The 21,951-nt window shown below is 37.8% G+C and overlaps 1 protein-coding gene across 2 annotated transcripts in view; it reads left to right on the top strand.

Moving 5' to 3' along the window:
• Positions 1-21,951, top strand: part of PIK3C2G (phosphatidylinositol-4-phosphate 3-kinase catalytic subunit type 2 gamma) — a 226,893-nt gene that overhangs the window by 138,044 nt on the left and 66,898 nt on the right. For both annotated transcript variants that reach the window (XM_075114763.1, XM_075114773.1), the window contains 6 exons: positions 6,136-6,316; positions 7,678-7,785; positions 10,092-10,184; positions 12,162-12,291; positions 14,363-14,499; positions 17,184-17,353. In XM_075114763.1, the coding sequence (XP_074970864.1) occupies positions 6,136-6,316; positions 7,678-7,785; positions 10,092-10,184; positions 12,162-12,291; positions 14,363-14,499; positions 17,184-17,353 (819 nt within the window). The remainder of the gene's footprint in view (positions 1-6,135; positions 6,317-7,677; positions 7,786-10,091; positions 10,185-12,161; positions 12,292-14,362; positions 14,500-17,183; positions 17,354-21,951) is intronic.

Here is a 21,951-nt window from a genome sequence, read left to right as displayed (position 1 = left end):
TGGTCTTGGTCCTTCCAATCAAGTGGATGACCTTGCACTGTGTTTCTGTAAAGCTATGGAAAATGCCCAGTACTACAGTCATTTGGGAGAACTGCTATGTCCCTTCCGTCTTTGTTGTACATTAACTCTTCTGCCTAATGTTAGGCATTTTGTACTTCTCAGTTGTTCATTTTTACGTCTGTTGCTTTGTTGATTGTCATGCCCCAACCCTCTACACAGAACAGTGTTGTTGTTTTCTATGTTTTCCCTTCTGAATTGTGATACATAAGTCACACCTTCCTAGAATTTGAGGTTTGTTCAAAAAAGGAGGTATTATCCTTTATCTACTTTTTAAAGGTAGTTGACAGAGATAGCCTCTATGTTTCTCTTGAATAACAAAGGACCATGAGAACAAAACCCCTTCAAGCCTTCCCAGCAAGGTTAATGAAATTAAATTTTGCTGTCCAGTGAAGGCTTATCTCACCAAGGCTGTGAAGGAGGCTGGGAACAGAGATTACATTGCAACAAGTGCAAGTGTACCATTCTGTTCTCTGAAGCAATAGCTACCGTGCTATAGAAACATTCCTGGGAGCTTCAGCAAGTTCAGTCATCCATTCTAGGCACTGGCAAAGAGATCAGAAAAGGCACAGTCATATTTACGAGCTTGGCACTCTGTTGCCCTAGAGTTTGGCTGTGTCTAAAGAGGTCATGCCTGAGCAGAACAGCTATCAAGTGAAAAAGATGAGTTCTGCAGACTTGGCTGTACTCTGCAGAGGAGTATGGGGAGTTACAGGCATAGGGGATGGAGGATGATGGGTACTTGTTAGAATTAGGAATTTGCTGGAGTTCAAAGTGTTTGTGCAGTGCTTGCTGTGTTGATAGCTTTATCAAAGGAATTATTCCCATTATCGCTGGCAGGGAAGTAAAAACATTGTCCAATGTACTCTTGGGGAGATAAAATTAAAAAAAAATAAAAAAGGTTTTATCTGCAACTGAGTAATTAATAGCAACAGTTGCCCACTCATCCTCACGGCCCATCACAGGCTCAATGGAGGTGTTAATCTTCAGCTGCACATTTTTGTCATCTCTCTCATCCTTGTGTCTGCGAGTAACTTCCAGTGGGATTTAAGAAGCTGCAAAGCCCAAATGAAAGCCCACTGGCAAACCACCCCTGTTACTTATTCTCCTGTTTAAGAATGCAAACAGTAAAACATTTTCTTCAAGGAGTCAAACATGAAATCTGTTATATGCTTCGGGTGTGTGCCATAGCTCCATGGCACAATAGAGCACAAAGAACAGCTTAGGAGTGTTGCAGGATGTCAAAATCAAATTGGATGGCAACCTCAGACATGGAAGCTGTGCAGTGGTAGAGAAGTGTTTGCGCTAATCTTTGATACAAAGGGCCGTGGAGAATTATTTTAAAACAATTACTACTATAATGAGCCGGAGTCTTGTACTAATGTCCTCCTTTTCTGTGGCTTGTCCTGCCTCAGTGAAACAGAAAACAAGCATAAAATATACCTTCACAACAAAGCATATTGACTTTCTTGGTCAAGTTTACCAAAGATTGACCAATGACAATAAGTACCTCAGCACTCACCTTAAAACCCTAAGGCACCTCATTTTCATGGTGGTCTCTGAATTCAAACCACCTCAAGCAAAGAGTACACAGTGTGTGTGCTGGTAGGCACAGCTTTTGTGTAATAAATACCAGACATCACTTGGAAATGAGTTAACTAGGGTCACTACTCTGACTTAGACACCACATGTAAATAACCCAGTCAAACTGTAGCTAGCTCCTTCATAGCAGGTAGGGGCTGAAACCTGCAATAAGATACTGGAGATCCTGGCCCTTTCTCGGGTTTCTTTTGCTACAGTGTGGTTTAACAGACTACCTGCAAGCTAATTTGTGCTGTCAAGCATTACCTTCTGGTTTACCCTGCTTCCTTTTCTGAAGGAGAGAAGGAACAGATGTTCAAGCAGCAGAGTTGTCTGAGAAGCCTCACCCTTTCACTTGTCTGCCAAGTCCAACTCAGACAGCAGACTGTCTGCTGCAAGGCTGATAGAGCACCAGCTTCCCTCTTTCCCCACACCACAGAAGGAGAAAGAGGCCATCTCACCTGTTTTGGTACCAAGATCCATCCAATCTCGTTGCTTTCCTTCCTTATTTTTTTCCTCCTTTATTATTATTTTTTTTTAATTTCCCTTTTCTCCATGGCTGCTGGTTTTAGCACTGTTTCTCCTCTGACACATCAGCCAACTCAGCCTGATAATAACCCCACCTTCCCTTCTGCCCTTTGGCAAAAATCTCTCCGGCATACTTGTGTTTCTGTACCCAGAAAAAACATGCACATGCTTCTGCAGCTGTGAGTGCCTGAAAATGGGGTTGGCAGCCACCTTGCTGGCAGGGAGTGGGTGCATGCAGAAAGGAAGAGAAGCAGCTGCTTGCAGATGGAAGTTGGGGCGTCTTTCAGGGTGTCCCAGAATGACTTAGACCCTCTGACTGCTGCTAACCAGGGACAGTCTAGTTTGCTTCTTCACTAAATTTCAGGTCAGCACCCTACTTTTTCCAGCCCTGTTGTGCTGTTTCCCAGAAAGTGACCTTGGGACAGTGTATCTGAATTACCCTGGCCTTGCTGAGAACAAGGGAGTTTCTCCCAAATCAGAGAACCCTGAAGAGTGAGGAAATCTCCCTGTTGTGAGGAGCAAGATCTTCTGTAAAGGCCTGGCATAAAGCCAGGCTTCTATATTGAGTTCTGTCTTGCAGAACCCTGTGAAAATTGTCAGAAAGAAAAAACCTTCACATATTTCCTTACTGGCAGACTTGAGTTTTAAATCATTCCAATTTTGTCTTCCTCTGTCACAGCTAGGCGTCTTGTCCTAACTTGAAAATTTCATTAGTGTCTTGAGCATTTCTTCATCCTGCAACCTCAGAAGTTGCAGACTTTCCTATCTCTGCTGAGTTTTCGCAACGGCAGGGTGAAGATGTGTGGGCCAGGAAACTGGGAAGACAGAATTACAACTGTATATTTGTTCAGTTGTTGAATAAACATTTCAGAAAAGCCTACAATGAGTCATCACATTAAAAGCTGTCCTTTGTATCCTCCTTGGAACTGCTTTTATAAAATGAATATAAAAGTCAGACCCAGTTATTCTAAATCATTTCGCAAATTAAGGTCTACAGGCTTTTAACAGCATACCTACCCCAGTGGGCAGGCAGAAGGGAGTTGTGCTGCTTGTACTGTGGTCGCCAGACACATTTTGAGTGCACATCCCTGATTCCCTCATGGGGTTGCTAAGGAAGCACATGCACTGTCAAAAGATGCCATGTGGGTTCTGACTGTGGAGTATGTGCTGGGCTGCAGCTGGCATGGAAATGGATTTTACCAGTGAGATCATGATGATTGCCTCAACTTTCCCCATGGACTGGGATTAAGAAGCACACATGAGAGGATTCAGACTCTATACATCCTCTGTCCTCATGCACACCAGATAGCATAAGCTGTCTGAATCTGGCCCATAATCCTTTCTCAGATCAAAAAGAAATCTTTATATCATATGTGTATATAAGCTTATTTTCTGTGAACACTCAGCCATAATAATAAAAAAATCCATCTTCTAAATTGAACTGCCTTATGCAGGGAGTAGCTGTTTTTAAAATAGGAAAACATTTTGGTTTTGCTATTTTGCTTCCAGTATGTGGAATCCTAAGCCTTTCATTTCAAGGAAATAAAAGTTGTTTTGTTGTTCTGTATATCTGAAAGGATTAAAGGGACTTCTCAAACATGAACAGGTAGCCTTTCTGGATTCCCTAAATATGTGCCATTAAAAATGAAGTAGGAGAATTAAAATGATTTAGAAGCTCAGGAGTTGATTCCAATGCAAGGCTAAGTGCGGAGGGAAGATTCTGCACCACCATAACCTGGCCAGTTCAAAATAGGCATCACAGTGATGTCATCTTTTCTTAGGTGCATTTGCACTTGTCTTTGCAGGGCAGAAGTGAACAATTTCATTCTGCCTGTGCTCCAAGAGAAATGCAAGCTATTTAGCTGGATTGTGACTGAGCTGGGCTCTGCCACATATGGCTGTTTGGACTGTGCTAGTAATGCTTTTGTTTAAAAAATAATCACCGAGCCTGTTCCTGACTTGCTATTAAAGTGGACAGAGTATGTTTTTATTTTAAATCACCTCGTTTACCTACAACTGAGCTAAAAGGCCACTGCACAGTGTGGTTCAGTACCCTAAACATAGGATATTTTACAGAGCATGGGGCATCTGAGACATCTCCATCGGAGTGGCATACATGAGACATTGTGTGTAATGGACCCATGCCCTTCCAAGGCCAAACAGCATTTCCTAGGATATCTGAAATGGCACGAGGTATCTACATTTAAGCAAATGAATCCCATCCTGTGGAATCTTGGACTTACTCTGCTTGAAATCTGGAAGAATTACTTTATCCATCACCATACGTGCATGTGCTCTCAGCCTTCTTCAGTTTGTAGAGGGTTCAGGATAAGAACACAGAAGTCTCTGGGTGCTGGGGTTTGCATTCCACCAGGCACTGCAATGACAATTTGTACTTCTTTCTGATCCAGACAGTAATTATTTGTTTTTACTAGTCTGCAGAAAGAAATGTCATTTCAATCTCCTCCAGAGAGTGCTGATTATAAACTTCTCATATCTCTTCCCTTTCATGTCTAGGCATTTCTGATAGAAACACCACATGTTCTTTTAAGATTTTCAGTACTTATAAACCCTTAGATGTTCAGAGATTTTGTGCAACTGGAAAAGCTTTTCAGAAAACAGTAGGTGATAATATTCTGCATTGAATTATATAGGAAAAGAGGACCTAGAAGGATCATTGCCTTATGAAAGATGACAAGAATCCCTCATCACCAAAAGACGCATGGGCTGTGGTAGCAATATTGTAATGATTTGAATGAGTTGATTTGAAGGAGTTGAAGTGCCTATAGGAGTTATGTTTTTTTACCTTTAAATATCAGTCCTTGATATATATCTTGTTCTTGCTTTTTGTTATGTGACATATATGTGATGTACCTTGAAAGTCAACAGCTTCTCTGATTTCTGTCCTGTGAAAACTAGCATAATTTGTTAGGTGTGAGTAACCTCATCAGGCAAGGGAAACTGCATTAAGATTCAGACATTTATAAGGAATTTAAGGTGTGAGATGTTCCTAAGGATGAAGTTGTGAGGAGGGAAGTTCAGACAAAAGGAAAGAGTCGTTCATCAGTCCTTCAGGCAAAGTGAAATTCCAGGCAATGAGCAGGACGATAGTAGCAATATAGACCTGGTGATTCCATCTACACTTGTAAAAATAAATCAAATGTGTACAAAACCGCTGGCCAACATAAGAAAAAAAATTCCCAGTGATTATTTCAATTGACTAAAAAAACCCCTAAACTCCATAGCTTTCCTGGCCCAAATGAATGTGCAATTAGAGAAGACTGCATGGTAAACATGGGGAAAAAAGTGTATGTTTTTCATTTTATTTCTGACTTTTCTGACTTTTATGTTGGTAATAGCTCCAGTTCCAAAGCTTTTACAAACATTAGTAGAACTAAGAGCTGAGGTTTTGCTCTAGACCAACGCTTACCAGTAAAAAAAGGAGTAAAGTGGGTTCATTTCACTCTTTTTAGCAATATAGCCAATTTCAGAAATGTCTTCTCAACTTAAAAGAGTGACAGTTTCTAGAACTGATGATACGTCTGAGACTAAACTGGTCTTTAAATGCACCTCACTGAAAGGTGTGCTTGATTGTGTAAGTGTACTAGCAGGAGAAAAAAATAAAAGAATAGATTTAGGCATATGTATTTCAGACTGGACTTCAAAACATCCAACTTATTTTCTGTTTGTATTCTTTTCTTGCAGAAATAAGAAGCAATACAGGCACTGCACTATGTATGACAATAAGAAATGGCAGGTTCCTATTGATTCAGCACACTCAGAATCACATTAGTTATCAAATGGGACTTGAATACTGCCAAGAAATAAACAACGTTTTTTCCATTCTCTGCTGCCCAAAGTCACCAAATACAGATTAGCCTGGACTGCATTTATTTTTCCCTGTAGAAATGATACAAAATAAAAGTCAGTTTTAGATACACAGATTTTTTTTTTCCTTCCTTTCTTCAGGCTGTTGAAGAATTCACAGAATGAAGTTCATTTCAAAATCTGGTATCAGAAATTACTGGCTGCTCTCCAGTTCTGTGCTGGAAAAACCCTGAACAATGAGTTTTCTAAGGAGGAGAAACTTATCAGAATTCTGGAAGATGTTGCCAAAAAAGTAAAAGCTGCCAGTGATCCAAAAAGAAAGGTTTGTTAAAAAATACCCCCCCTTCCATTTAAGTTTCTTCAGGCAATTTTATTTTTTCTAAAGTGGCATCTCTTTCTTCTAATGCCCTTCACATAAACATAAACATACACAAACCTTTGTTTGTTTGTTTGACTAAAGTTTGCAGAATCTTGTGCTGCTCTGTAAAGAAGTCAAACACATGTATTTAATGGGGCAACTCTCATCACCACTACTCCTGAGGTCAGCAGATATTTTAAGCCATCTAAATTCCTTCATCAATGGTTTCTCAACCAGACTTGAAGGTGGTCAGAAATAATGGCAGAAAAGCTGATTAACATTTTACTGAAAAGAATGCTCACATTCAGCACCTCATCCCAAAATATTTGTCTCCTGTAAAGCTGCAGTGTTTCTTGAAAACTTTGCTGAGTTGTTCTTGACAGGCTGAACAGCCTCATTTCTTAGCAAAGCCAACCAGAATGGACTGTACTTAATATCTCAAATATAGCATTCAACAATTAATACTGTATGCATATAAACAGAAGTGCTTTCCTCGCAGTAGAAGGCTTGCAGTCTTCCCCAGCAGGGGCAGCTTTTATGTCATACAGGTATATTTCCAATTCAAAGCTGTTAATTTTCCAAGAGTGTTGTTGTTACTTACCTAATGTGTGAAACTACTTGCTGAGATCTCAGCAAGACAGACCAGAATGACAAATAAAAATATACCAGCCACTGCTGGTTATCATGAAAGTTATCATGATTCTTTTTCCCTTGTTAAGGATTCAAAGTTTTTCAAAGGATTTTCCAGCAAACTCTCAGTGTTGCTACTGAGAGAAGCAAAGTAAACATGGAAGTCAAAAGACAAAAATATTTGCAAAGAGAAAAATCCATGTAAAGAAACAGAAATAGTAGTGGTACACATTGCTGATGCATAATTCAGATTTTAGAGATTAATCTCAAGGCTGCAGTTACTGTGATACTGAGAAACTCCCAAACCTTGCAGTTAAGACACCTACACTCAGGCGAGAGAGATCGCAATGTTGAGACAGCAAGCAACAAATCGTGAAGTTGTCCAGCATGGCAAAAAAGACTTGAGATGCAGCAGAGCAGACGCAAGGCTAATCAACCCCTAATGAAGGGTATTAAATCTGAACCTATATGACAGCATGGACTGGTAGTGCAGAAAAAGCATGAATGTGGAGTAAAATCACAGTTCTTATTTTTAATAACTACACCTCAGTGTGACCTCATTAGCTGTTATAAGGTTACATGGATGCCACTAGCTCCAGAAACTGTACTGCTTGTTTAAAATATAGAAAGACAGGCAACAGCTGAAAAGCTGCTGTTATGTTTTTCTTGTTGCCATAATGATTCACATGTTGCAGGATGTGTTAAAGGTGGAACTCAACAGACTTCAGCAGTTCTTCCAGGAGGTAAAGGTTTGTCGGCTTCCCCTGAATCCCGCGCTTGTTGTCCAAGGCATAGAGGCAGACGTAAGTCTAGCTCATGCGATGGATTTTGGTTTGGATTTTTATTGGGCTTTTTTTTTTCAGTATAAAGGGGGAGAGGGAGTGAGTGGATGCACTGAGTGGGAAATAATCTTACTTGTATTAAGCATGAGTCATCTGGTAAACTGACATCTAGCCTAATCCCCTTTGAACAAGCCGGCCTTTGTTGGAGGCAGAGGTGAAGAGGTCTAGTGGGGTGGGTGTTTCACACGTCTCACTTTGCACAGCGGCAGCAGCAGAGCTTTCAAACTCTCAGCAGCCTGCTCCCAGGTCAGCTGCCCTGCTGTGGTGTTGGGATTGGTAAAGGCACCCGACTTCACTGAGGCTGAGACCTGGTTACCATCCTGCTCAGGTAGCTCTTGGTAGCAGTTTTTTTTCTCATGTTAAGACTCCCCTGTCACATACAGGAGCAGCTGAAGGTCTAGAGCCAGCTGTCTTTTTGCTGAGGTGAGACTAGGCACATGACTGAGAACTCGTAAAATATTAAACATTCACAGTAACTTACCTGTGTCCATAAGCCTTATTAAAAATGACGTAAGAATAAAGGAAACAAAGATGCTCTCTAGTGTTACTTGACTGTACTTTGACTACAGTAATAAGGCTCAGTTATTAATTGTTTAGAAATGTTTTCATAAGTAATATGATGCCAGGAATAAGCTGTTCCATCTCTGGAGAAGGAAAAAGTATCCAGCCGCAAGAAAAAAACAAACCTGAACAGCCATATATATTACCAGTTATATGTGTCTAATTACAGCAATTTGTGATCTATTTCTGTTCTCTGGCTCATTATCCACAGTGGACCTGATTCTAAGAGGTGTGCTGAACCCTTCAATTGCCTTTGACCTGTGATTCTCCAAGTAATTGCTATCCAGCCTTGATCTCACTGAGAACAGAGGTCTTCCAGCACCCCACAGGCTTGGGCCAATTGTGTAGGATATAAGTCAGAAGAATTTGAAGCCTGCTGCTTCTCACTGCTTTCAGGCTTTTGGAAATAATGACTAATGGGAAGGTATCTCACCGTACAGTCATGCTATTTATACTGCATCAGCTTGGCTGGACAGATACAAAATGTTTAAATATAAGTATCTGAAGAGAGGGGTGGGTTTTTTTCATTTTTCTTATATCATTATAGGCCATTATCTTGCTATAAATATACGCAGCTTCTTGATTGAAATCTATATCAGTATAATCATGCAAATTAGATTTTTTAAGTGCTTATAATTACCTAAATTTAATTCATTTTAGTATCATCTATTGATTTTACTAGTAGCAAGCACTGCTCTCAGCTCTATCAGTAATGCATTATCTCACAGTAACCTTTCAAGCACTTACTGAGACATTTCAATTGGCAAAATTCCATATGGGGTCAGGATTTCATCATCAAAAATAGCTATTGCACATTGCAGAAGTGTAATGTGGCTAAGACAATATTTGAATGCTTGCACCATGCTTTGAGATGTTTGGATGAAAAGCAAGACACAGCTGTGTCTAGAACCAATTTTGTTCAAATTAGCCTTCATTGCACTCCACCACTGGGTGGAGTGGATAAGGACAGCAGTAGATCCTGTGGGGTGCTCATTATTTCTAGAAACCAGGCAATTAATTTACTGCTTTGGTTGTTTTTTCAGTGGGTGTCCCATCCCCCCTGCCCCCTTTTTTTTTTTAATGATGATAATAATACCACCCTAACTCACACAGGATTTGCAGTACTTGGCTCATTAATGCTTTTTGAAGCCCTTTGAGGTCTTCAGGTGGAAGCAGCTGTAGGGCATGAGAAGTCAGAGTTTATGTTTAAATAAGATAAATTCCACATGAAATAGATAGTGATTTTCAGAATATCCTGTACTCTCAGCCAGAGTGAGGTCACCAAAGAAATTAGCAGGTTCTTTGTTTCCATAAAGATTGTGTAATTCGGTAGGGTTTTTTTCAGAAAATAATAGGATTGAAAGCTTTTCAATGCTTTACAGATTCTCATTAGATCATTACTTCATCCACTCAGTCCCATCCAAAGTTTATCGTTAATAGACCTGGGTGAAAATGAAAAACAGTTAGTATGGAAAAAATTATCCATTCATATAATCTGATTATTGAGTGAAACTAATTGTCTGGAAAATAGAATTTCTCATTTTCCTGACCCAATTAAACAGTCAATAATATAAAGAATTATTTGGTTTTGTTATCAATGATGCTGAGCGATATTTAAAGATGGTACCTTTTTTTGAGGTGTTGCATTAGCCTGATGTTTTCTGTATGTGACACTGTTCTTCTCTCTCACCTTTTTTTCCCTGAAGTCATGTTCATATTTCACATCCAATGCTTTTCCATTAAAAATCTCCTTCATCAATGCAAATGCTCCAAGTGGAAACATCAATGTTATTTTTAAGGTATGTTCCTCCTCTAATCTTCAGTTCTTTTTGTATAGAAAATGTTCATCTGAAATTCACTTAATTTATGCTTTAAACCTTGAGCCTGAGAATGTGTGATTTGACTCTGCTGTTCACTTTTCCCAATTATTTTTGACACTAACACTTTTAATGGAATATGCTGAGGCAATGCACCGAAGTATCAGCTTTTTGATTGGTAGAGAATCAAATGACTTCTTGCAATTTTTTTTCTAGTGGAGATAACCAGGCTAAAACATGAAGTTTATATTTTGAAACTAGTTTATTTACCACGCTGGAATCAGAGGGCAAGTCTTAGAGAAGTGATAGTTCAGAATGACTGAATCCAGTAGCCTTTTCTATATGCCTCTAACAAATCAAAATACAGGAGGGTTAGAGACTGTGTTTGCTACACAGAACTAATTCTGCCCCTATCAGCCAGCATGGCGGAATGGCTGAGGAAGAGAGAGGCAGAGGGAACAGCAGAGGAGCTGTGTCTCATTGGAGTTGTGTGGAGGAACTGACTCTGAAATTAAACTCCAGTGTATTTGCCGGTTGTCACCTTCAAAACTTCAAAGTTCAGCATAATGCTGTGTCCATCCACAAAAGACAGTACATGCCATCTAAAGTTACTTTCAAAGGAGCAGAAGTCTTCCATAACAGTGGATGCTGTTTTCAGAGAAGTTCATAAAATAGCTGATGGATACAAAATGGCTAGTGTTGCCAAAAACATAATCTTTTGCAGTATCATGTTCCAAACCAGAAGCCTAAAAATTGAAAAAAGTAAATTAAAAAAAAAGAAAAAAATATTTCTAACCCATCTTGAATTACATTGACCTTTAGAGCAGCTGTGATTCTCAGGAATAGAAGTATGCTTTCCAGGTATTTTAGGGTGAGGTTAGCAATGTTAAGCTTTTCTGAACATTTAGAAAGCTGGTTCTTATGCTATTTCATCTGAGAATCAATGTTAAATAGACAGGCTCCTACTTACTTGAGCAACTTCAGCAAACGTTCATGATGGATAATGCATACATAAAATGATAAGCACTGATATCATACTAAATTGTCTACTGACTCTATACGTGAGGGAAGGAGGGAACATAAGTAAAGAGAATAAGATTTTTCTCAGGTTTAGGTATTAAGAATAATTAATTGGAGTTAAGATTGTCTCTAAATGAAAGAAAAATATAATTGGACTTTTTTAAGAATAGTTTGTTTCCTCAAGTACATATTTCATAGCATTAAATGTCTGTAAATTGGAATGCTTATATAAAAAGTATGTAATAAAAGAATAAAGCACTTAAAAATACCATTAAAAGTCACATGTATTTTAGATGAGGTGGGGAGGAGGAAAAAGTGAGGCTTTTGTTTTCACAGGCCATTTACTCAGCCATGGTTGAAGATAATCTCTTCATTACTTCTCCTGGCTACAATTAAAGACCCATTTCACTACAATTGTTGTTTGACCATCTCCACGGGGAGAGCAGTCAACACTGCATCACTATTTGAAATTGAATTTGAATCATGTCATGGATAAAGTATAAATTCATCATAAAAGTCCCCTTCAGCCTGCTGCAAATACCAAGTTGTGAAGCTTAACATTAGACAAATGCTGTCATTTGTGAAAAGGGATCTAGCATTAGGTAGACGTTAAAATGTCACTAAATTAGGATCCTACCTCCGGATTAAATTTTCAAACTCTAATAATTACATAGGAATAATAAGCAGAAAGACTGCAGCTAATCAGGGAGCATTTGTTACCATCTCAGTGGCTGCCAAAACTGTTTCTGCCTATGTGTGCCATTTACTCTGTCCTGTTCTGACACAGAAAGATAAGTAGCAACTTTGAAGAAGAACAAGAGAGATTTACTCTAAAATGAACATAGCTATTTTGGTGAGGGAAAAAATCCAAATGAAATAGGAAGTTATTTCTCTCTAGTATTGAAGGAGAAACCTGGATTTCTTGTGCAATTTTCACAGGTAGGCGATGATCTACGTCAAGATATGCTGGTTCTGCAAATTATTCGAGTGATGGACAGCATTTGGCTCCAAGAGGGACTGGATATGCAAATGATCATTTATAGGTGTTTATCTACAGGAAAAGGCCACGGTCAGTTTTACATTTTGAATGTTACCTCTATTACATTACTCATATTTCATGTAAACAGTAGCATAAAAAAATCTTCCCTTTAACTGTTATTTTCATGGGTGTCGTATTTACCTTCCCCCTTAAAGAAAAAAAATTGTTTAGAATTTCTGTTACTCAGGCCCTAAATTGTGTTCTTGCCTGCTCCTGAATGTTCATTTTATTTATTAATTCTGTCTCTCCAGAAGAAGTACAACCAAACTCATTGAATTTTGTAGCTACTTAGGCTAGAATTTTCCAAAAGCCTCAACACCATCAGCTTGCACCAGATTTTTTAAAGTATCTTCACACATCAAAAAGAGAGCTTTGGACAAAGCTGGCCATAGCTACTGAAGTTTAAATCCAGTGTGATACTAGATGCATGTGGCTATGGAAAGTACCTGTAGTCGTTACAGCTTCACAGTGTTGATTTCGAAATATTACTCTTGCGATTTGTCCTGCTTAGGGCAGGCCTGACTCATCTGAAAGCTTTGTTTCTGTTTTACAGTTGTTATAGCAGAGCTGTAGCGGGGATACCATTTGCTTGCTAAAGAAATTTACTGATAGCAATAAGCTTACTATTTTTTACTGACTCTCCAAATCTTTTACTGAAAATAATCCTTGCACAAATAGAAGACTGATGTATCCAGATTACCTGCTGTACAGAAACTACCAAAAAAAAAAAAAAAAAGAATTCACTGTTTTCTGAGCAGTGAATCTGAAGGAGTGATCTGAAGTGAATCTGAGAAGTGATCTGAAGGAGCTAGGAGACAGACATGGCTGGTGGTCCAGGCGACCTGCAAAAGATTCCTCCCTTTTTTGTAGGTGTGGTAGTCAAAACTTGAAGGCTTCTGCTTCAAAGGCAGATAATACGAGAATACCATTTATTAACATAATATTATAGTCTCTCTCATATACTAACACTTAATTTGATTTTTGACAAGAAAGATACAGGGATCATCTATAAATAATATTATCTGCCTGACGGTCCCTTTCTCTCAGCACCGTAGCAGCAGAAAATCTTTTAGTGTCTGACAGATTTTCTTCACAATGTCTTTCCTTATGAGCTACAGAAGTGTTACGATAATTGATTTACAGTTAATGACCAAGGATAAAAGGACTAAGGGACATGCCAGTGGCCCATACAGGGCATGTCCTAAAGTAGCTTTGTGCACCCATGTTTTGCAAGTCTAAGGCTAGCAACTTGCTCCATGGGTCACCTTTCCTACACAAGGGAGATAGGAGATGATAATTTCATAGTCATGGGAACACAAAAATCATTTTTGATAGAAAAGTGAAAAGCAGATAAAGCACTGGTAGGATCCCACTTTCCAAGCACGGTATAGTAGAGGAGCCTATCACTAGCTGAAACTTAGAGGAAGCTCTTCCTGTAATGCAGAGTTGTTGGATGACGTGCCAGGGGACCACACACAGGCACAGGGACAGAAGGCTGGCAAGCCAGGTCTCAGCTCCAAAAAAGGAATTAAGTGCATGCAGTAGAGGCAGAGGATTCAAGTGAAGCATTGCGAAATGCTTGGCTTCTCTCTGTGTTTCAAAGTCCCAGTTTATGTCATCTTGGATCAAACTAATTTCTATACTATCTAGCATTCTTCCTCCAAAATGTGGTCAGCACCACACACTGCAGAAAAATTTGTGTAACATTCTTGTCTTTATATAACTTTATGTTTCATAGTAAATATCTGATCCTATTTTTTATAGATTTTTGTTGGTTTTGTACACATTTTACCTACTTTGAATCTTGTTAAATTGTTGGCCTTGTTGGTACCTTGAGGCAGTTATTTCCACAATATTGTTATTGGTGTTTTTATTTCTCATTTGAAGAACTGCCACTTTTTACTAAGTGTCCTTTGTTTTTTGTGTCCGAAGAGAAAAACAATCCTGATCTATATTTTCTATTGCATTCATTATTTTACAAGCTTTTAAGCGTGTATTTTTTCTGCATGGAATGATCCAAAAATAGGCAATATGTGTTGATGGTCTTCATATCTTTTTAAAGTTGAAGGTTTTTCACATGAACTCTTTTCTATCTGATTAGGATTGGTACAGATGGTGCCAGATGCTACCACACTAGCGAAGATCCACAGGGAGTCTGGTCTGATAGGACCATTGAAGGAAAACACAATTAAAAAATGGTTCCGTCATCACCATCCTCTGGAATCAAGTTACCAAGAGGTAACATCGTAATGAAGCTTATACATTTCATGTTTTACCATGGGAAAAAAGAAACCAAATGGCAGCATGCAGCAAAAACAAATGACTCGGACACAAGACAATTAAGTCACATGCATGGAAGCCAGGGAATTGATTCAAATGCCACTCTCTTTCTAAGGAGATATTGTTCTGGATCAGGTGCATTGTAAGACATTTTCTATAAAAATGTGTCATAGAGATATTTTGAAGGTTAGTAGTAAAGTGAAGAGAAGCGGAAGTAGAAATTAAGTATTGAACTCAAACCCACTTATTTTTCAGTTCAGCTGTCTAAATACTTTATATAAACCATGCAAAGTCTTGGTGTTTTCTCTGTATTTTGAAATGACCGTGTCAATACCCACAGTTTTAGAAAGCTGTTTTATCAAAGCTATCTAGTCATATGATACATAATATCATGCTTTTCATATCACATTTTATGATCCTATGTAAGACATCTGATTTTTTGAAATTAGACGCTCTGCATGAGCCAACAAATAGGAAATTTTTTATATAGAAACAGAGATTTCCCAAGGAAATCTTTCTGTTTATTCTTTGTTGTCTGAGCATGTTCTGAAGCCCATAAATAAACGTTTTACTATTTGTGTTGCTAGGACAATTTTTAGAACCCTACTCCATGCCCACAGTAGATTAGTAGCCATAATTCTAAGTTTAAAGGGGAGCTTTGAGTGTTTACCACTCTGAACAAGAAGTGCTTTTATAACAGTTTATTAGTAGATATGTTTTATAAGCTTTAGTAATTTTGTAATTATTCCATAGGTTTTGTTAATCCATGTTTTTAGTAAGAGCATTTGAATTCCTGGTGTATCATCTTGATTCAATTAAACAGGAACAATCTGTATAGATTTTTTTTTTTACAGGTTTGTGTGTTTACAGTACTGTGATAGAAGTGCAGCCAACATTTCAACTGAAAAGTGAGGTACTATTAGTTATTGATTAAAAACCTGACTTATTGCTGCTGCTGCTATTTGTAAAAGGTACCATTAATGTGGAATATTTTAAAACCAATTTCTACCCATTTTCTTTTTCAATTTTTTAAACATGTAAAATACAATCAGGTGTGATTGCATAGAGCGTGCATAAAATTGCTACTCTACATTCACCTTGCACTCACTGGTGAATGAACCTTTCTCTTTCACTCCTTAATAATTTTTTTACTCATACAATACTGTTTCTAAGGTGCTCAAAAAACTCATGCAGAATAGGTTTTAATATCCTCATTTTACAGTTGGGTGAACAGAATCAGACAGCTTAGGTGTTTTATCCAAGGTCATCGAAGTAAGTAAGTAGTACAGTTAGACATAAAATTCTCCAGACTCTTGTGCTGTGGCCTAAGATTTCCACAGTGATGTCATCTGTATCAGCCATTGCAGGTGGCACCCTGCATCTACAGGGAAATCCTCAATGCCTAATAATGACTTACCCTGGCTAATGTAGATTTTGTCCAAAAACATAAAGATCACAGGTTAGGATTGTTCAGGTTTCTATATGAATGAATCACTCCGTGATTAAGATTCGTGGGAGATCAAGACTTCTTTATAAGAACTGCATTTGCAGTTCTTAAACTGTAGTAGGTAAGACTAAAAGAAGACAAAAGCTATTCCTTATGCTTTGGGGTAGAAGAGTGATCATCGTTTGAACCAGGAATAACTCTCCCCTGAGAGAGGACACTGAATTTATGTGTTGTGAAAGAGGTTGGGTAGATTCTTCTACTAGGAGAAGTCATAGTTTTTAAATACTTCATGCTGAAGTTATCAGAAAAATTGGAATCCACCTATGAGTGTCTGGTGAGCGGGTCATTAGCCTGTATATTTTCCTACATCTGTCATGGGCACATTTTTGGAAAAGAACAATGCCACAATATAATATTGTAAGGAGATTCACGAGATAGATCTGAATGAGCCAGCCTACTTACATGAAGCAGACTGACCGTGAAAGTGCATATCTCCACCATGTAGAAGAGCATCAGAGGAGTAGGTTATATTAAACACGACTGCTAGACTGGATTTTGGTTTAATCACTCTCTTGAGTCTCTCTGCATGACACTAGGTTTGATCCCATAGTCTATTCAGATTCACAGGTGCTATGAGCAGAAAATGATCTAGCCTTTCTTTGTTTCAGTTAATTTCTGTAAAATGGAGCTTAATTCTTTGGGCTGGAATATTGTGAGACTTGATTAATTAGGATTTGAGAAAGGCAATTGAGCTCTGGAGGAAAAAGACCCATGTAGGTACAGAACAATACAGTGGTGTAGAATAACCTGTCTTTGCAAAGTAAATGGTTAAATTTCTGGATTTCCAGCTAAATTCCAAACAATTGTTTTTACAATATGCAGGCAAGCTATTGAACAGAAAATTCAGCTTTCTGCCAAGAATCTTGATTTTCTTGGGTATGTTTCACCTTAGAAGTTTTCCATAAAATTCCAAATATCTGTAAAACACAAGATGAAAGCCCCTTGCATAAAATTGTTCTTGCATTGTAACTTTGAAATTTGTGTATTATTTGTTTGAGTACCATTCCTGCAAGCACCCATCTGTTAAATTTTAGCAACATGCATAGTGTTTGTAGAACTATAATTTTTGCTTTTCTTGTTAGCATCACAGGTACATCTCTATATTTCTGGTAAGTGCTTTTGTTTTACTAACTAGGCAATACGGAATTTCTTTTATTCCTGTGCTGGCTGGTGTGTGGTGACCTTCATTCTGGGAGTCTGTGATCGACACAGTGACAACATAATGCTGACAAAGGCTGGACATATGTTCCACATAGATTTTGGAAGATTTTTAGGTCATGCACAGACATTTGGAAGCATAAGAAGGTTAGTATCTATAGTAACGCACATATTAAACTTTAAAGCAGTGTTCTGAAGTTTCACAGTCTTATCAACATCCATGGAAAAAATAGAAATGAGATCATGTTTTTTTTCCTTTCTGAATTTTCCAAAACACCATCTTTTCATTGTTCACAAAGCCTCTACAAAATATAGAAATGTCCAGAAAAGGAATTAAAATGAGAAGTTGGAGATCCCCTTTTGGTCTAAAAAAAATCTGCATTCTTTGGTCAGAGATTGAATGATGCAGTTCAGTAGTGACCAGAAAAGTAGACTGGCCTATGCCAAAAGAATTCTGACGTCCATTGTCTTTTTCTAGCAGAGGAGCATTCCTATAACAGATGCTAAACCATACATGTATCTAATTGACTATTTTCTTCCCATATTCAGAGAAGAAACAAATTTTCCAAATAGGCATGGAGAATAATTACATTATGTCTCTGTGGGTAAAACTGCAAACTTTTTCATTATCTTTTGAAGTTTTATGTCTAACCACATTTAGATCAGGGGCAGTTTTGCGAATGTCTGATTTTACCTAAATAAGACTGTGGTTTTTCTGTGTTTGTATCTGTCTCTGGTGTAAGTATCCCATGACAAAGATAAATGAAATCGTGTGATCATGTATTCTAGTTCCTAATGTGAACATACTATGGAGGAATGAATTGGGATCTAATAAGAATAGATAGGATAATGCCAGTATGTGCAAAACACAAAGAAGGTGTTATAGCAGAGTAGAGGATGGATAAATGATCCCTAATACTGACAAAGAGATTAAAGTCGGGGGGTGTGGGGAATGTCTTTCCTCCATGTTTCCTAATAATTTCCAGTAGTGGTTCCAGAATGAATTTTGAACTAATTGCTCTTTTCTTTTTCTTTTTCTTTTTTTTTTTTTTAAAGCAGGTAGCTTTTGACTATTCTAGACTATCTTAGTGCATTAGACAGAAGAAACCAGCGTGGGAGTATTGATATGAGGAAAACTGATGGGGCTAATAAGTACTTCTAAGCCAGGCAGTCAAAAGATTTAGTTGCAGTGTTCAGAATTACTGTCAGGCATTCAAGATATGCTCCCTTAATCCTATTTATTCGTTGTGGAAACAATAAAGCAGATCGGAGTAATTAAAAAATATACTTATGCACACTCTAAGTAAAGTTCTCACTCCAGCAAACCTCCTTCTGGAGCCCAATAGGAATTTTCTAGAGCAGTAATTTTACATGAGCAAAGAATTATCTAGTTTGACAGGATGAAGCAAATATGGGGGGGACACAACAACCAAATTTAAACAGAAATCATGTAATAACAATCATAAAAAAAATGTTAATTTCACTGGTTTACAACTCAATCATACTACACCTTCTTACAAAGTCTAAGAAGATGACTTAAAATATAGCCACTCCCATAAACCGCAGCCATTTTTTCCTGTTTCTCTATGCAGTATATTGCTTTTAAACTATAAAATAAAATAACACATTTTGGGACCTCCATTCCTGGGCTACCCTTTTGGTTCTTTAGTAAAACTAGGACTCACACTTAACAGTAGGTTGTGAACATCATGGGACAATGGTTGTCTTCCTCATACCTACATGCAGTTAAGCAGATACAATACTAATGGCTATAGTTCTCGAGAGCTGTATGCACCTTCATGAAATCTAACATAACAGGAACACAAGGATATCACATTGCTACATCCCATAAATTTCAGGCACTCTCAAAATTTGAATGGTTCAGTGCCATTTGTATATACCTATTCCCACAAATCAAGTCCTGAAATAGGTTTAGCCTCTGGTTTCTTTAACAGCTCTTTGTATTAGATTTTTATTTGAGCTCTTATTTGTTATTTGAGTTATTTACACCCCCAACAATATCATACCCCTAAAATAATATTGATAAAACAGCAGCACAGTCCTTTCAAATCTTTAGAATTACTAGAGCTGACCATTAGGGTTTTGTGCAGTAGATGCACTCAACGTTTGTGAAGGCCTATAGGTGGCTTTAAAGAATGAAAACAGTCTGTTACAAATCCCTATACTTGCAACTGGTCTTTACACGCATCACAGAAATAAACTTTTTTTTTTTTAAATGGAACCTCTGCAAAAGTATGAAGGCCTATAGAAAAGGAGTCTCTGTCTAAACTATTTAAAAGAGTAATTCCTTTCAGAATTTAGGAAGATAACTTGCTTGCCACAGCTGTCCATTTTCTGTTCTCAGGGAGTACTTTTTGCCATTAACAAACTCCTATTCCTCAGAACACTTCATAAGGATAGGTCCTCTCTGGTATTCTGCATATGGAGCATTTCTTCTGATGTAAATAAAGTGAAAAGCATACATGGCAGCTTTGAGACTTGCACACTGTCATGCATGGGCTGCAGTTCTTTCTATCAAATCCAATATGAGTCTTCAGAGAACCCTTTGAAGCTGATATGATTCATGCAGTCATGCTCACTTTTGCATTCATGATTGTATAACACCCCAACAAGGGATTAGTTAACTTTTCTGATCCCTAATTCATCTTTAAATGATGTCCAATAAATCTGCTCAGTTTTGAGTCCAAGGCACAAATCAGTAGCTCAGCTTTTATTGATTTCAGAGGGAAGAGGAATCAGGAACTTTCTGTCTTTTCCAGTTCCATGTACCTTCACAGTGCAGCAAATATATTAAATAGTACCAATAACCTGTCTTTGCTTGGGTCTAGGAACTAATGTTTCAGAAGTGTTGGAGAGAGACATATGATGTATCTAACCAATAGTATAATAACAGAGCTTGGCAGAAGAATTATTCCCAAAGTCCCACAGGGTACTGTCCTACTGAACCATGAGATTTCATTATCTTTTTTTTTTTTTTTTAATCATACTGAATGACACATTTCATTAGTGGCAATAAAATATTCCTTCTTTCATTCTGTGCCAGCCACCACATTTGACCCTGTGTTCCCCTAACGCAGTGAGTTCTGCAGGTACACTTCAAACTGTATGAAGAAACGTTTCTCATTTAATTTCATATAACCATACTATTTTTTATCTACTGTGTATTCTGTGACAGTCACCTTAGACCCACTCTGACTGAAATGGGTGTAATATTATCTAGGTAATCATATGGGACTAGGTCAGTCATCAAATGGTACAGAAGAAGGTGACGGACTCCTGGTTGTACCTGTCATCCTTTCTCTGCTTTTGTTTTCTTCTTTTCAGTTCTGACCAGTTCCTTTTGAACACTTCTTCTTCGGTGAATTAAGCAAGAGGAGGTTTATTTAAATCCTGTGCTAACTGAACAAATCCTAACTTCAGCAGTCTCATCCTCTCCACCCCTAGTCACATCCAGCACTGTCATCTATATTTTTGCAGTCAATGATGTGTAGTCTGAAACCTGATAGCAAGTTATGGAGTAGGCCAGCTCAAGGCACCCTACATATTCACCTTTTGATAACCTAGGTGCCCATTCTTTGTTTTAAATACCCAGGCATCCTGATTATTTACAACACTCACTGGTCTTTCTTTTCCCTGATCTGAATCACAGAGACCCTCTTGTCTCTTTGCCAAACTAATCCCGCATCTTGGCGTGGTTTTCCCAGAAGTTAAATCTGCTAAGCTGGTTTTCTTCTACAAAGTTAATTAATAGAGGCAGCCTAACTATACCATTGGGAAATTCCAGTTTCTTGAAGGAAGTTTCACAAATATGAGAAAATTTTGTTTCCCACACTTTCTTCCTATGTCAGTGTTTTCCTGCCTGAAAAGCACTTAAGAAAGTTTGAGCATGTAGAAAAGTAGAAGTGCCTCTTTTATTTTAAAAGTAACACATTTCATATTTAGTGTTAATAACCTAAAATGAGTGTTACTGTGCCTCTGGAAGTGTTTATTTGAAAAAAAAAAGCATTATTTTCAGGTATTTCTTTCCCAAATAGAAAAGCTGGCCTACAGTCAGGGAAAAATAAGTTGTATCTTCATTCTTTGACTACATTGTAACTACACATGTTCCATCTTTTTCCTAAAGTTATGAAAAAAAGTGGAGAAGGAACATAGCAATTAGAGAATTTCACATTTCACTTTTTTCTTTTTGCCTTTTTAAAATTTTATGTAGGGTACTCATCAGAGGAAAATTCTGAAACTTGAAAGTAAAAACTTATAATTACTTTTTGTTTTCTAAATTTGTTCATGAAAACTATTGGACTAACCTCTATTACCTGTTGAAAGATATCATTAGGAATTTTCAGTATGCTTATTTATTAATTCATTTTCTGCAGTTTAAATTTATTTTTCTGACATGGTCGGTCTGGAGTTATTGTTTATATGAACTGCTAACTCCTACTTCTTTGCCACCACCCACTTTCAGCACTTCCTTTATGCCACCCTCCAAAAATCTCTGACTCAAAATGTGGAAAGTTTTAATTTCATGACTTAAAGCACCTTAGTAGCCCCAAAGATCTTCATAAGACTATACAGATGTTTAAAGATAGTCATACACATAAGTCTTTGCATAAAGACTGAAAGGTGAAATATGCCTAAAGATAAAACAATGTCACCTCCAAGGTGGCAAGGCCTAAATGAGCTTGAATTTATGAGGGAAGAAGTCCATTACTTCTGAATGTCAGGTG

The sequence above is a fragment of the Phalacrocorax aristotelis genome, chromosome 1 (genome assembly GCF_949628215.1).
Source record: "Phalacrocorax aristotelis chromosome 1, bGulAri2.1, whole genome shotgun sequence".
Taxonomy (NCBI): Eukaryota; Metazoa; Chordata; class Aves; order Suliformes; family Phalacrocoracidae; genus Phalacrocorax; species Phalacrocorax aristotelis.
Note: the sequence above shows the minus strand (reverse complement) of the source record. Positions and strands in the feature narration are given on the sequence as shown.